The following is a 15,222-nucleotide window of genomic DNA, read 5'->3' on the forward strand; positions in this document are numbered from 1 at the left end:
CGTCCCTCTCCCCAGCAACACTTTCCAGCTCCTCCTGGAGGACCCCAAGGTGTTCCCAGACCAGACGAGATATATAATCCCTTCAGTGTGTTCTGGGTCTGCCCCGGGGCCTCCTACCAGTGGGACGTGCCCAGAACACCTCTAACAGGAGGCGCCCAGGAGGATCCTGATCAGATGTTGAACCACCTCAACATGAAGGAGCAGCGGCTCTACTCCGAGCTCCCTCCAGATGTCTGACTCCTCCCCCTATCTCTAAGGCTGAGCCCAGACACCCTACAGAGGAAACTCATTTCCACCACTTGCATCTGTGATCTCATTCTTTCAGTCACTACCCAGAGCTCATGAGCATAAGTGTGGGTTGGGACGGAGATGGACCAGGAAATCCAAAGCTTTGCCTTCAGGCTCAGCTCCCTCTGAACCACGATGGTCTGGTGCAGCACCTGCATCACTGCAGATGTCAGCAGACAAGACCAGTAGTGCGAGAGCTAATCTGCGTGCGGAAGCTTGTTCCTACATAAAGAAAAACTACTGACAGACTTTGCAGCTGTTTAAACTGGGATTCAAGTCATGAATTAAAACACACAGAGAAAAATGGCTTTATGAAAAACACCTTTATTATCTCAGCATCCTTTTTTAACAATTAAATAAATAACTCTACATTATTTCTGTAGTTTCATGAAGACACCACGGGCATAGTGACTGTAAGGATCTGAGGAAAGAAAACAGGAACAATGTTTACAGTGTGTGTGTGTGTATTGTACTTGTTTACCTGTGTTTCGATGTGATGTGATGTAAATGTATAGTCACTGTGTGTCTCACCTGTTCTGTTTTAGGGCTGCAGCTAACGATTATTTTCATTGTTGACTAATCTGTCGATTATATCTTCGATTAGTCGACTAATCATTTTATCAAAAAATGTGTTAAAATGTTGAAAAATGTCGGTCTGTCTCTCCCAAACCCCAAAACGATGTCATCTAATGTCTTGTTTCGTGCTCACGCCAAAGGGTTTTAGTTCACCGTCATGGGAGAGTGTGTAAAGCTGCCAATATCTGAACATAAGAAGCTGCAGTAAGAGTATTTGGGTACTTTTATAGTACTTTTATATAAGAAATGACTCAAACCGATTAGTCGACCACTAAAATAGTCACTGATTATTTTAATAGTGGATTAGTCGACTAATCTTTACAGCCCTATTCTGTTTGCAGTTTAAATTGTGTGTCATTTGGCTGTGTGTTGTACATACTGTCTGCATGTGTGTGTTCTGTACCTGGGTGCTTCTGTTGTACTGAGCCACACTGTTCTCCTGGTCGACGAGGAAGGGATGGAAGACGTCAAGATGGAAGAGCGAGGGCCGAGCCGTCAGCACCAGTCGGTCCTCTCCAACGTCCAGAACCAGAGAGCGAGACGACGGCTGCACAGGAGACACGTTCATTCAGCTGAGACTCAAACACACTGACTGTCTCTCTGTGTCACTGCTGATATCAGATGTGACATGAGGACATTTAACATGACAACATCAAATGATTTAGGAGCTCGTCTGCAGGGCTGACAGCTTCTGGTACGTTGGTTGATGTGCTCTTATCCGAGCAAATTCTCACAGGGGCGATAAAATGTATGATGTTTTTTGTCCGTTTCACCGAGCCCTTTTTGTCCTATGTGTTTTTGATTTTAGGCCTCTTCTGTTTATATCCTGCCTCACAGTACAGGACAGTCATGTTTACATGGAGCAGATGTATGTGTGAATCATGTATCTCACCACTCCAGGTAGCTTTATCTCTGCAATGAGATACTCAGGATCACCAGCAGGGGGCTCCACCAGCAACGTGAACTCTGGTCTGGAGACGGTGAGATTAAAAACAGACAGAGCAGAAATGAGACACAAGGGGCAGATAAAGAGACGACTCGTCTGACAAGCTGCTCTTTGCATCAATAAAACATGTGAGGGACAGATAGAGAGGAGGTTTACCTTTGAGCTGTCGCAGGGGAGCTCTCCCTGGAGGAGAAACATGAAGAGTGGGAGATAGGAGCAACTGAGACAAATCATAATGTCACTGGGAAACACACTGTGTCTCTATTTCTGTAAGAACTCGGCAACAGGCTGTTTACTGTTAGCAGTCCATCCGAACAGAAAGACAGACTGACAGACAGAGGGACGTACTGAGGCTGCAGCTCTTGAATTACCGGTCGGCTCTTCGTTCTGATGTTTTGCTCGCTAACAGAACCTAAGAACTTCCTGTTCTTCAGCACCTTCCAGTCTGCAGAGACACAGAAAACAATTTCACCATCTGCACCCCACACACTCATTTAATCACACACACACACACACACATACACACACACACACACACACACACACACACACACACACACACACACACTGACCTCTGCTCAGCTCCAGATGGTATTTATTCTCCAAACCCTCCAAAGACACCAAGATTACAAACTGCTGGAACAGAGGATCCTTCTGTAAGACACACACATTTCATATTGTTACACACTGTGAGGACAGTTTGTGTTCACTGAGCATTTACACCCTGCACCCACTTTATTAGGTACACCTTGCTAGCACCAGGTTGGACCCCCTTTTTAATTCTTGGTGTCACAGACTCAACAAGGTGCTGGAAACATTCCTCAGAGATGTTGGTCCATATTGACATGATGACATCACACAGTTGATCCATGATGAGAATCTCCCGTTCCAGCACATCCCAAAGGTGCTCTATTGGACTGAGATCTGGTGACTGTGGAGGCCATTGGAGTACAGTGAACTCATTGTCATGTTTGAGATGATGTGAGCTTTGTGACATGGTGCGTTATCCTGCTGGAAGTAGCCATCAGAAGATGGGTACACTGTGGTCATAAAGGGATGGACACGCTCAGCAACAATACTCAGGTAGGCTGTGGTGTTTAAACCATGCTCAGTTGGTACTAAGAAAATCTCCCCCACACCATTACACCAGCAGCAGCAGCAGCAGCCTGAAGCGTTGATACAAGGCAGGATGGATCCATGCTTCCATCTGAATGTGGTTTTTCCAATCTTCTATTGTCCAGTTTTGGTGAGAAAACCCGTGTGAATTGTAGCCTCAGTTTCCTGTTGTTAGCTGACAGGAGTGGCACCTGGTGTGGTCTTCTGCTGCTGTAGCCCATCTGCTTCAAGGTTGGACAAGGTGTTGTTGCTTCAGAGATGCTCTTCTGCAAACCTTGGTTGGAACCAGTGCTTATTTGACTTCCTGTTGCCTTTCTATCATCTTGAACCAGTCTGGCCATTCTCCTCTGACCTCTGGCATCAACAAGGCATTTTGGCTCACTGGATATTTTCTCTGTTTGGGACCATCCTCTGTAAACCCTAGAGATGGTTGTGCTGAAAATCCCAGTAAATACTCAGACCAGCCCGTCTGGCACCAACAACCATGCCACGTTCAAAGTCACTTCAATCACCTTTCTTCATCATTCTGATGCTCCGTTTGAACTTCAGCAGCTCGTCTTCACCATGTCTACATGACTAAATGTTAATGAGCTGCTGCCATGTGATTGTCTGATTAACTTTTTGTGTTAACGAGCAGTTGAACAGGTGTACCTAATAAAGTGGCCGGTGAGTGTATTCACTGGAGGCGGAACAGGATATAACTGTGGCACTGTGACGCCATCTGCTGGTCAGATCAGCGCAGCACAGAAGATTCACAGGAACAAACATGTCATCAATCAATACTTCAGCAGAAAATATAAAATACACACCTGAGTTTACTTTCTAAAACGCTAAAGACATAAACCGTACACTTCCTCTGAATGAAAAGAAATAAATTTACATTTTACATAATTTTCTATAAACGTGTGGACTCACAACTGACTAACTGAAAGAGGTTTATCAAACAGTCAATTCATCTATGATTGCTATTTGCTTGTGCTCAAGTGGTTTCTCCAGTTTGTCAGATAATAAATAAATTCTGGCAGATGTGATGAATTTTAAAACTAAATTAACTAACTCTGAAATTATACAGAAATATAAACCTTCACACATCATCCAGAGCAGGGACAATATCTTCACTATTTTCTCTTCCTTTTAATAATAATTACAAAATTAGATATTTGAATGGATGACAAAGCAAGCCCACACATGCGCACACACACACAGACACACACACACACACACACACACACACACACACACACACACACACACACACACACACACACACACCTGGCACTTCTGGAAAAACTCCTGGTTGATGACGACATCATACGCTGTGCAGGCCTGAGAGTCTGAAACACAGAGACAGACACGTGAATTCAATCTGTTCGGACACCGTGACGAGTATAAAGGCAAAAATACGCCCCTTTTATTTTCAATGTACAACCCCACACTGGTGGCAGCTAGATGCGCGTCAGTGCTCCTGGACACGCCGCCCCACCGCACAACTGTCCTATTTCCAGCCTCATGCAGGAGGAATTCAACTCCCAGTCACATTATCTGAGTGTATTAGTCCGACTTTCAGATGATTGATGGAACACATTTTATTTGAAATATAACGTATAAGTAACCGTTGCCTTAAATCCACAGGTCTTGATGACGTCATTCTTTACTGAGCCTGCCTGTAAAACGTTTTTAAGCTCAGTAAACATAAATCAGATTTGATGATGCTCTCTCTCGTTCATCTGGGACACTGAAATCTTCCAGGACACACAGAGCAGCAGAGCAGCATTGGGTTTATGTAAGTGTTGCATGAACAGGGAAAACAATCTGCTGGAGACACAATCTCTGGCACTCCACTGTAAGTTTGCTTGGCATGTTCTCTTGGTGTGCAGGGTTGGGGTGCCTCTGGGAACATGACTGCCAAAGCCTGCTGTGAATAAACTGGAATTTGTCCACACAAGACTATGATTTAGATGTACTGTGCCAGCAGTTTGGAACCATATTTGAGCCCACAGGCCTCAACAGGGAAGCCAAGTGTTACCACACACCTTTAATACGAACTCCAGTGTGACAATGTTTATTTCCTGCCATAAACCACTGTGACAGCTGCAGGTACTGAAAGTGTCATCCCTAACATAACAAAGTGCACCCTGACCTGCTGAACACCTCCATCATTGATGTTTTTCGTAGTTATAGATCATTACACTTGAACAGTTGTGCACACTGACTCTGTGGGAACATTAAGACAAGGGATCATATCTGTTCCATCTGTCCTCAGACACACTGGAGTTCACTGATTAAGAAAGCTGCCTGCATGCACATTTTTATGAGGACAAAGGGTCAGAGTTGCATTGCTTCGGGTTAAAACTGTTGAAAGAGTACAACCCAATCCCAGAGTCAGTACTTTGATTAACCAACTTTGAAGAAGGAAAGAATTTTGGATCTATGAATTGAACACTTGAGCCACATGGACTTAATGAAACACAAGAGTTCAGTCCTTTTCTGTGTTATAATCAGTCCCTTCAGGACCTCGCAGCAAAAAAACCTTGAATTTGTGGCCAATTTTGTCAAAACTTGTGATAAAAATTGCAGCATTTCTATGTGATTTTTTGCGGGAAATTGCAGCAAATGACAAAAATTGCGACTAATGACAAAAGGAGAAAAAAAATGTGATTTTGTTAGACTACTACCTCCAAAAAAATAAGTCATGTAATAATCATACTGAATATTACAAAATAGCTGCAAACGTTTTTTATAGTTCTCTTCTTTAGTTTTATTTAATTAGTTTCAAAACATGGACTCCAGAAACATTGCAAAACATCCCGAGTGAATACTGTAGCTCTCAAACCAGACAATGTGACCGTAAAACAACATGTCAGTTACAGTGATGTTCTTTCCGCATTTTCCGGCTGACCGGAAGTCATCGCACATGCAACGTCATTTGAAGCATCATCAAATGCACTAATGGCATTGCATCTATCTACATCTATAAGATGACTTCAACGCAATGTCACTCACTGCCGTAACAACGGCCACACCCCCTTTTGGGTGAAAGTTTTGAACTCGACCCGGGAGAGACTAGTCGCGACTAGGAGTTCATAATCCCAAAAAGTTGCTGCGTTGCTCACTGCACAGCAAACAATAAAAAAACAAAACAAAACAAAAAAAAAAACAGAATTGCGATTTTCTTTGCTCCCGGAGAGAGTGAAGAACGGGGAAAGAAGAAATCTGTGGCTCACAGCCATCAAACGGCAGGGTAAAGACGGAAAGCTGTGGGATCCAGCCAGTCACTATACCTAATGTTACGTCTGTGGCAGGCACTTCATCACAGGTTAGTTGGCTAATGTTAGCTAGCTAGGTAAAGTCAGTTGATCTCAACAATAACATGAGATATTCAACAGGACATGAATTGAATGAATGAACTGACAGGGTCATTCGTCCACACAGAGGCTGGCAGGTGAAAAGGGCACACGCCTTTCATTTTCACTTTCTCGTCGTACCGAAGGACCTCTTAAACTCTCTCCGTAGCCTGACTGGCCATTTCATCCGAAGGGGAAAGACTCAACTGATTTGTTTTTATTACACTTTATGTGTGTGAAGAGCTCTGCCGCCAGTCAAAATCCCATGTTTCTATCACCTATGACGTCACCGGCGCGTGACCCATGTCACGTATACTGCAATGCCATTAGTGCATTTGATGACGCGTCTGATGACACTTCAAATGATGTTGCATGCACGATGACTTCCGGTCGGCCGGAAAATGCAGAAAGACATGGAAAAATCATAGACTGTATGGGAAAAATTGTGGGACTTTTGAAAAACTGCAAGCCCCTGCAAATATTTCAGACCTACGGTGAATTTGTGTTAATTATTGCGATCGCAAGATGGCAATTTTCTGGAGGGACTGTATGAATGTTAACTTATATCTTCATCGACAGGTAATTTAGATCCACAGTCACATCCCTGCAGTAGGACCTGCAGTCTAGCTTCCTTTATAAAATCTTCATCTCAGTCATTACGTAATGGGATGAGGTTAACTCACACATTATTCCTGTGACTCTTGTACTCTTTATGAATCTTGCTTCACTTTTTTTATCTATGTGATTTTGAGTAAATTTATTTTGCTTTTTGGAGAATTTGAAAATTATCTTTTCAAAAATGTTTCTGAAGAATGTGAAAGAAAAAAATGTTTGAAAAGAAAAGTGACATAACTGTGATGATGAGTCATGTGACCCGTGTATATTTGGCACACCTGTGAGTGCTCACATGATTCTGTTGAGCGAAGCTGAAGAAGCCACGGGCGAAACGTGTTGTTCTCTCTTCATAAAATCACAGTAATTCAGTTCAGTGTGTGGTGGTTTATGTTTATGATTTTATCGGGTACAGGAATGTTAGTTGATTTGATTTGTCCGTCTGTGGTACGTTCAGCTACCAAAAACACATTTTCAGAGATATGTGGAATTGGCAGACGTGTTGAATCTGTAAAGTTTAAAGACATATAGTTAAACACAATGGTCCGACATATCTAACATTTCCTCTGTGCTTACTTCATGTTCTGTGTGGCTTTGCCGGTGTCTTTGATAAACCAAATCTGCCAGCACAGAAGCTTCACAATGTGCTGCTGTGGACGAGACTGCGCTGAAATGTATTTTAGCCACTAAAACATACCTACTAAAAAAAATAAAATCCAAATAAATAAACCCAAATATCACTTTTAACTAAGGCTGTCATAATAACATGTTAATTTTGATTAATTAATCACAGAAAAATACAACACTTGATACAGTGCGTCATTGAAGGCCACAGTAGCTTTGTGACATGACGGAGGAATTAAAAGTGGTTATTTTTTAAGTGTCTGAAGCGTCTCTTTAACTTTCACTTGATCCGCTCTGTTTGTTATTGCCTCATTAAGCTGAAGTCTCCTCCTGAGATATCACAAGATGTCACTTGTTGCAGGAAAACAACAGTGGAAACATGAGTGAGATTTGTACAGAGCATAACAACCGGAGGAGTTTATAGAAAATGTGTTTTAGTGTTGTCAAACAGATTTTCAATACCATGGATGATTATTGACGTGACTTCAACAACGTGGCTCAGGCCTTTGAATTCTATCATCGCCTGTATTTATTTGTGACGGAGTATACGCATGAAGAGAGGACGAGGAGAGAGAAGAAAAAGGCAGTGAAGGTTTTCATCCTACTGTTTCCATATTCATTACAATAACACTTTTAATGGACACACAGTGACGCTCAATAGTTGCCCCGTGTGCTGCCGGCCGCTGCCCGCTTGCTCACTACTGGAACAAAGAAAAAGTGTTGTTCACATCTCTCTGACCAATTTAAACAGGGAAATAAGGTCCAGGTTGAATCAACCATCACCTCCTTACCCTAACCTTTCTGTGTAAACAATCTACCTTTTATTTAATGTGTGTATCCTGCAGTAATCAGTGTGTAGCTGCTGCCATGTTGAGGCAGAGGGTACTGTCTGTAGCTCTGGTTGAGGGTGAGAGGCTGTCAGCAGATAAACAGAGATCTGTGTGGGTACATGAGACCCTAAAAAAGAGGCTGGATCATGGGGAGTACCACCAGTTGGTCCAGGAGCTTCTCCTCCATCATGGACGTTTACAGGCAGATTTTAGGATGACTCAGGGGCAGTTTGACAACCTGCTGTCTATCATCAGGCTGTATAGCTCTGGGTATCCAGCAACCACTACCACCAGTTTCTCCTCCATTGTTTACCAACTGTAGACTTGTTGTCGTGACCACCACAGAAGCCCCGCCTCTCAAATCATCCCACTGGACAATCAGGGAAAAAGCTGAAATGGCATGAGGTGTTTTTCCACTCTGAGTTGAAGTTTTATCAATTTGAGGAGTTCAGAGCGCTCCGGCAAAAACACCAGGTGCTTTCAATAGTCACATTAAGACAATGACTAAATCAGCCTACTACCACCTTAAAAACATAGCAAGAATAAAAGAATTTCTGTCTAAACAAGATACAGAAAAACTTGTTCATGCTTTCATTTTCAGCAGGCTGGACTATTGTAATGGTGTCTTCACAGGCCTGAGTAAAAAATCAATCAGACATCTGCAGCTCGTCCAGAACGCTGCTGCCAGAGTCCTCAGCAACACCAAGAGAGTGGAGTACATTACATCAGTGCTTAAATCGCTGCACTGGCTTCCTGTGTGTCAAAGGATAGACTTTAAAATCTTGTTACTCGTCTATAAAGCACTAAATGGTCTCGGGCCTGAATACATCTCTGATGTACTTGTACGTTATGAAGCATCCAGACCCCTCAGATCATCTGGAACAGGTTTACTCAGTGTTCCCAGGACCAAAACCCAACAAGGTGAAGCAGCCTTTAGTTTCTATGCTCCCCGCCTGTGGAACAAACTTCCAGAATATCTGAGGTCGGCTGAAACTGTCAACTCATTTAAATCAGGGCTTAAAACATTACTATTTACTGCAGCTTACCAGTGAACTAGATATGTAACTTATTGTTAGGATAATCTGTAGCTATTGTTTTTATATTTGTCTGCTGTTGCTTTTGCTTTGTGTTTGCTTTTTAAATACATTTTCTGCACTGTTTTTCTTGCTTTTAGCTTTTGTCTTTAATGATCTATTGTTCCTTTAATGTTTTATCTTAACGTATTTCTCTTGTAAAGCACATTGAATTGCCTTATGTATGAATCGTACTATATAAATAAAATTGCTTTGCCTTGCCTTAGAGCGCAGAAACATGAGGCGTGTAGCAACACAACAACAGCAAGCAAGAATCTTCATTCTCATTAAAAACAGTTACAAAAAGCCGCTTCAGCTGCTAAAACACTTCCTGTGCGATCAGGGCCTAAATCTGCACACGCTGTGATGCTAATCTTTCTTCTGTTCTTATTTAACTGTTGCTCAGAGGGATCTTTATTTCTTTCAGATGTCAGTGTCGTTGAATCACTGCACAGCGTTTTGTTCTCCATCCATTTGGACTCTTTACAACCTAAAACCATCAAAGACTGGACAGACATATAAAAGAGTCCTCACACACACCTGACTGGACCCAGTCACAGTTTGTGGCAGCAGATTAAAGTTAAGGTAAAGTCCCACTGATTGTCACACACCTGAGTGAAATTTGTTCTCCGCATTTGACCCATCCCCTGAGGGAGCGGTGAGCAGCAACAGTGCCGCGCTCGGGCATCATGTGGTGATCTAACCCCCCAGTTCCCACCCCTGATGCTGCGTGCCAAGCAGGGAAGCAATGGGTCCCATTTTTATAGTCTTTGGTATGACCCGGCCAGGGATTGAACCCATGACCTCCCAGTCTCAGGGCGGACACTCTACCGCTAGGGTAGAAATTACAGACTTTAAACAGCAGTGTACATACTTATACCCGGCTTTAGTCACATACTGTTGTCTACTTCTGTGTGTGGCTCGCCGAGGCTCATGGGAACTCTGTAGCCGCTGGGATCTTCTGATTGGAGCAGCTCCACAAGCTCGTCTCTGGAGAGGTCTGGTGGCAGCGGGACAGAGTTGGACTGGCAGATGTTGACGAAAACTTTCTGCTTGTCTGGCTCTGAGAGCGTCTTCACACACATGCCTGAGACGGAGGGAAGGAGACAGGATGAGACGGGACAGAAAGACAAAAGTATGCAATAAATCAAATCCATGAACAAGCTGTGGCACTGTGAGGATTTAATATGACTTGTATCATGGAGCTACTCACCAGGTTGTGGCCGTATAACTTTGGAGTCTGGATTTTCAGTCTGCATCTGTCCCATTGTCTAAACAGATAACCAGCAGTCTCTTTAAGTTTAGTTTAAGTTTTACACATATTAAACTACATCAGAAGAAACATGCGTGAGCGTCACACAGTTTATATAAAGCAGGAAGTGTTTATAAAGTGGAAAAGGAAAGACAAAGTGACACACACAAAAAGGAATAAACATTAATGTGCTGAGGATGTGGCCGGTTGAGCCACAGTAAGGTCATCTATGTGGGGGAGGGTTTTACTACATGGAGCTGTTTGCAAGGTGTCACCTTCTTTTTTCTCTTCTCTTCCTGTAAACTGTGTCTTCACTGGATCCACAAAACAAGATGCACTGAGTTTAAAACAAACAAATGCATTCACGTCTTAAAAAGTCAATAAATAGCTAATGAAGTACAAAAGGCTTCTTTGTACTTGAACTTTACATGTGAAAAAAACACAGCTGCTGTTGTTGCAACATTTCACAGTCCCTCTGTGTTTACATGAGGGATGGTCAGGAATTCTGCACACAGTCCATTGGCAGGCCAAATGGACTCTGGAAGACTCTGCTCAGCATGTAGATCACCCATCCAACGCTAAAAGATAAATCTGTAACAGAACGCCCCAAAGAGGGTTTTCATCTTGTGCACCATCACAAATAAAACAAACCTGCTGTGTTTAATGTTTTGCGATTGATTACATGTTCATTCGTTTCTTGTTCGATTAAAAGACTGAAACGAATAAACATAAGGCAAATAAATGTATTTCCCTACATCAGGGTTCCCACACATTCACATTTCATAACAGTTAACCCATTTCCATGATTTCATTTAGGTGGTTAAAGATATGTAGGCTGATCACTGGCAGCAGCAATGGATCGGCTGAGCGTCACAAGTTCAGTACATTTCCATGCACAGTTAAGTGGAGCTACGTTTACAGCTTGACTAAGAAACTTAATTGGACTGCTGTCCTTGTCCCAGTGTACAAGCACAGGAGGGGAATCCATTCACTGACTCAAGTATGTCCATGATGCAGGCACTGTGCCAGACTGTTGTGGTGAAGAGGGAGCTGAGCCTGAGGGCGAAGCTTTCAATTTACTGGTCCATCTACGTCCCGACCCTCACCTGTGGTCATGAGCTCTGGGTACTGACCAAAAGAATGAGATCATGGATACAAGCAGCCAAAACAAGTTTTATCGTGTATATTGTTATTCAGGTTAAAGTGGGGAGAAGCAGCGGGTCTGTGGGGCAGCTGAATGAAGTGGAGCCTGAGGAGGAAGCACCGGTTAGCTCCGGTTTCACTACTGAGACAAAAACTCTGTAAGGCCAGAGTTTGATTTGTCCATTCTGGGCTACTGTAGAACAACATGGCAGACTCTGGGGAGGAGAACCTCCTCCATATGTGGATATGAACATCTCATGCAGTTCAGTTGACTATAAATTAATGAAGCAACAGAGCAACATTACCTGTAACAGCAGCTGTTGGTACAGCTCCTCCTGCTGCTGTAACTCCAGCTCCGAGTTAAGAAGTGAGGAGTCTGTCGTCATGGCTACAAAAAATAAAAAAAGGCAATGAATCCAACTTTAAAATACAAAATTTGCCAACTGATGACAATGAATGAAATAACTCCCTGTAATGTAAAAAGGCAGAAACACAACATCCTTATAGAACAATATGAAACATAAACAAACTGAGGAACAAAAACAGAATAGATATTTGATGTAAACTGATTTACTAATTTCTTGTCAAAGAAATGTAAAATCTTTTGTATGGAACAGCCTTTATTTTTGCAGACACTGTTATTTGTGCTGGGGTTGCAGCGGTGTACCGGTTTTAGGTATACCGTAATATACAATTTGGCATTAACATACCGTGTAATTTCATTTAGTTTAATATACTTAATTAATCCCAGAGGGAAAACTCAATATTTTTACACATGCTTATTTAGGATTGTGAAAAAATAAAACTAGACGGAGAATCTAACCTTCATTTTAGATGTTTTCAAAAGGCAGATTTAAAAAAAAGTTTTCAAGAAGGGCTGCAGCAGTCAATCTCAACTTTATTTTACTTGTCATCAAGTTCCAATTACAGTTTCCTGCCTTTATGGGTCATTTGACTTGTAAAGAGAGACACACAGGGTTGGAGAGGTGCTAACCATTGACGAAAATATACAAATTTGAAAAAAGATGTCAGGCGCACACTCTAAGACTCGATGCAAAAATGTTTTCTTTTATTCAAGTACCAATGTTTCGACTAGACCGTCTTCATCAGGGTACCTGCTTGTGCGCAAACCAGTGAAGGCACGTGAACACACATGAAGGCGGTGCCCATGTTTCATGGTCTTGCGCGCAAGCGCACACACGTGAGCACGGTGCCCAGAGAGGCAGTCAGAGCTACAGGCTACAATGAGGCTAAAAACAGAGTTCAAATGACGTTTTTCCAAACAGCTTTTTATGTCGGGGCTTCAGGACACTTGGATCACTACGGACGAGCAGTATGGAGATATTTTGTGGTTTCAATGATGTGTTTTTGAACGTTTGAATCTGGGGCGCCGTCAGCCTCCATTAGGTGGAGTTGTGTTGCTACCTCCTCTCCCCTTGGATCTCTGCAAGTGATGTGAGGACTCTAAAACTTCACCTGAGCCTCCCTCGGCATATGGGTGAGTAGATAATGGCTGAGTTTACATTTTTGGATGCACTATCCCTTTAACATCCTGTGAAATGTTTTTAAAGTTTAGGCCTGTATTTTTAAAATGATCATAAAAACTTTACAATTAACAGTTTCATTTAGTTCACAGAAATAAATGACATATCTGTATTTAAAGTTTTCTTACGCCCCTTAAAATCAAGGAGGTCGACCCACACTGGGGGTCGGGACCCTCAGGTTGGGACCCAGTGGACCAGGGTGTCTACAGGTATCAGTCACTTAAATCTAATGCAGTAATGCTTTCTGATATTTTTCTAACCGAATTTCAGACTGATTTTCTTGACAAATCACCTTTTTCTCATTAAAGCACTGCAGGTCAGTATAAAGGTGAGTCGTGCATATGGTCCCACACAGAGAATATACACTTCTGCCAACAGGTGAGTGCAGTGTAAAGTAAAAAAGACAGTGTTAGTTTAGCGGGAGGTTTAAAGATTTGTGACATTAGAAACTTTGACACAGATGAATCTGATTCATTCTGACAAAAAGACATGAATAGATGAATAAATGAAATTCAGTAAAAGGTTTGTGGCTATTGAGATCTCACAAATTCAAATTCAAGACAAGAAGTTTAAGACATTTTGAGACATTTTAAGAAGCTGCAGACACCCTGGGTTAAAGTTAGGACTCAGAAAACTGAGCATTAATCTGACAGTACACATGATGTTAACTAATACAACTTTATTCTTCCAGACAGGGCACTGTGTTTAAATTATAAGGTCAGTTTTAATCATTTAAGGATCACAGGAGTTTCTCTTAAAAACGCACGCGTGAAAATACGTACAGTACGTACCTTTATAAAGTTACAATATAACTTACCAACATAAACAGACACCTGTGGGGAGGTGTTAGCCTCAGCAAGCTAACTAGCTTCTCCGTATCAGGATAACGCTAACAGGGTCTTTTCTATCAAAGCTCACCGATGGCAACAACTCTCGTTAACGTTAGCTGTTAGCTGTTAGCTAACGTTACCGGTTACCGTTTGGTGGAGGCTGTTGTCTTGGTAACATGTCTCGTGAGGTGTTTGTCCGTGCTTTGGCGTCCAGAGACGTTAGCTTAGCTTTAGCTTCCTAGCAGCGCAAACCAGCAGCCTGACGTCGCTCTTTGTTTTAAATGTTGGATCATTTAACTCTCTGCTGTGTTCACCGTGTGGTCAATGTGTCCCTTATCATGTACACACACGTAAATAAAATCATGTTTACCTTTTTCTCCGGTGCTGCCGAGTTGTGATGTGAGCTTCCGCGCCGGTATTCAACGCAGCGACATCACTTCCGATACGGAACCTTCAGAATAAAAGCACTATCCATTGGTTTTTACAAAAGAAGAGCCCTCATTTTCATCTGTCATATTTTTATGGCAGACCAGGCGCGTTTGGTGCATTCTGCTCTGTTTACACTAGTCATCACATCTTATTTATACTTCTGGATTTATCCTGGCTTCATATGAGCAGGGGAAATATTGTTGTTGCTAGGCTAATTTATACAATGTAAAATGCCATAGGCTTGTGCTAAAAACATTAGCATGTTTGTGTAGTATAAGACAGTTGTTTTGTCAGCGGGGCCGAACTTTGTACCGTTACCTTTGTTAAATGTTGCTGTTGTCCCTGGCTTCATATGAGTAGAGGAAAAGTCTGCTAGCTGCTAGGCTAATTTATACAATGTAAAATGCCATAGGCTTGTGCTAATAACGTTAGCATGTTGTATTTGTGGGGAAAATGTGTCCAGATTAAGACAAGTGTTTGTCTGTGAATGCTGCGAGTTATAGTGAAGCTGATTTGTGTACTTGTGTTTGAAGTTGTCGCTATTAAGTCATGTTTAATGTGTGTTTAATGTGTGTTTTGAATCAGCTAAATTTTACAGCACAACATCCATCACCT

General features: G+C 42.3%; 1 protein-coding gene across 2 annotated transcripts; it reads right to left on the reverse strand.

Moving 5' to 3' along the window:
- Positions 1–596: 596 nt before the first annotated feature.
- On the reverse strand, positions 597–14,623 carry pih1d1 (PIH1 domain containing 1). 2 transcript variants are annotated; one of them, XM_049561146.1, is made up of 11 exons: positions 14,549–14,623; positions 12,110–12,192; positions 10,623–10,680; positions 10,308–10,496; positions 4,199–4,260; positions 2,383–2,464; positions 2,159–2,255; positions 1,967–1,993; positions 1,757–1,835; positions 1,268–1,411; positions 597–709 (listed from the first exon to the last, which is right to left on the reverse strand). In XM_049561146.1, the coding sequence occupies exons 2-11, from the start codon at positions 12,188–12,190 to the stop codon at positions 674–676; spliced, it is 855 nt and encodes a 284-aa protein (XP_049417103.1). In that variant the 5' UTR covers positions 12,191–12,192; positions 14,549–14,623; the 3' UTR covers positions 597–673. The 2 variants fall into 2 exon arrangements, with proteins under 2 accessions (XP_049417103.1, XP_049417104.1); XM_049561147.1 differs by lacking the exon at positions 14,549–14,623 and adding an exon at positions 14,166–14,354.
- Between the last annotated feature and the right edge of the window lie 599 nt (positions 14,624–15,222).

This window comes from Epinephelus fuscoguttatus, linkage group LG19 (genome assembly GCF_011397635.1).
Source record: "Epinephelus fuscoguttatus linkage group LG19, E.fuscoguttatus.final_Chr_v1".
Classification (NCBI taxonomy): Eukaryota; Metazoa; Chordata; class Actinopteri; order Perciformes; family Serranidae; genus Epinephelus; species Epinephelus fuscoguttatus.

What these genes read in the sequence shown, in the direction of transcription:
- pih1d1 (XM_049561146.1), bottom strand. Translation starts at nt 12,190, where the DNA reads ATGACGACAGACTCCTCACTTCTTAACTCGGAGCTGGAGTTACAGCAG. An exon ending in ACCAACAGCTGCTGTTACAG is followed by an intron (nt 10,681 to 12,109) that starts GTAATGTTGCTC and finishes TTATCTGTTTAG; the next exon opens with ACAATGGGACAGATGCAGAC. An exon ending in TCCCCTGCGACAGCTCAAAG is followed by an intron (nt 1,836 to 1,966) that starts GTAAACCTCCTC and finishes CACCGTCTCCAG; the next exon opens with ACCAGAGTTCACGTTGCTGG.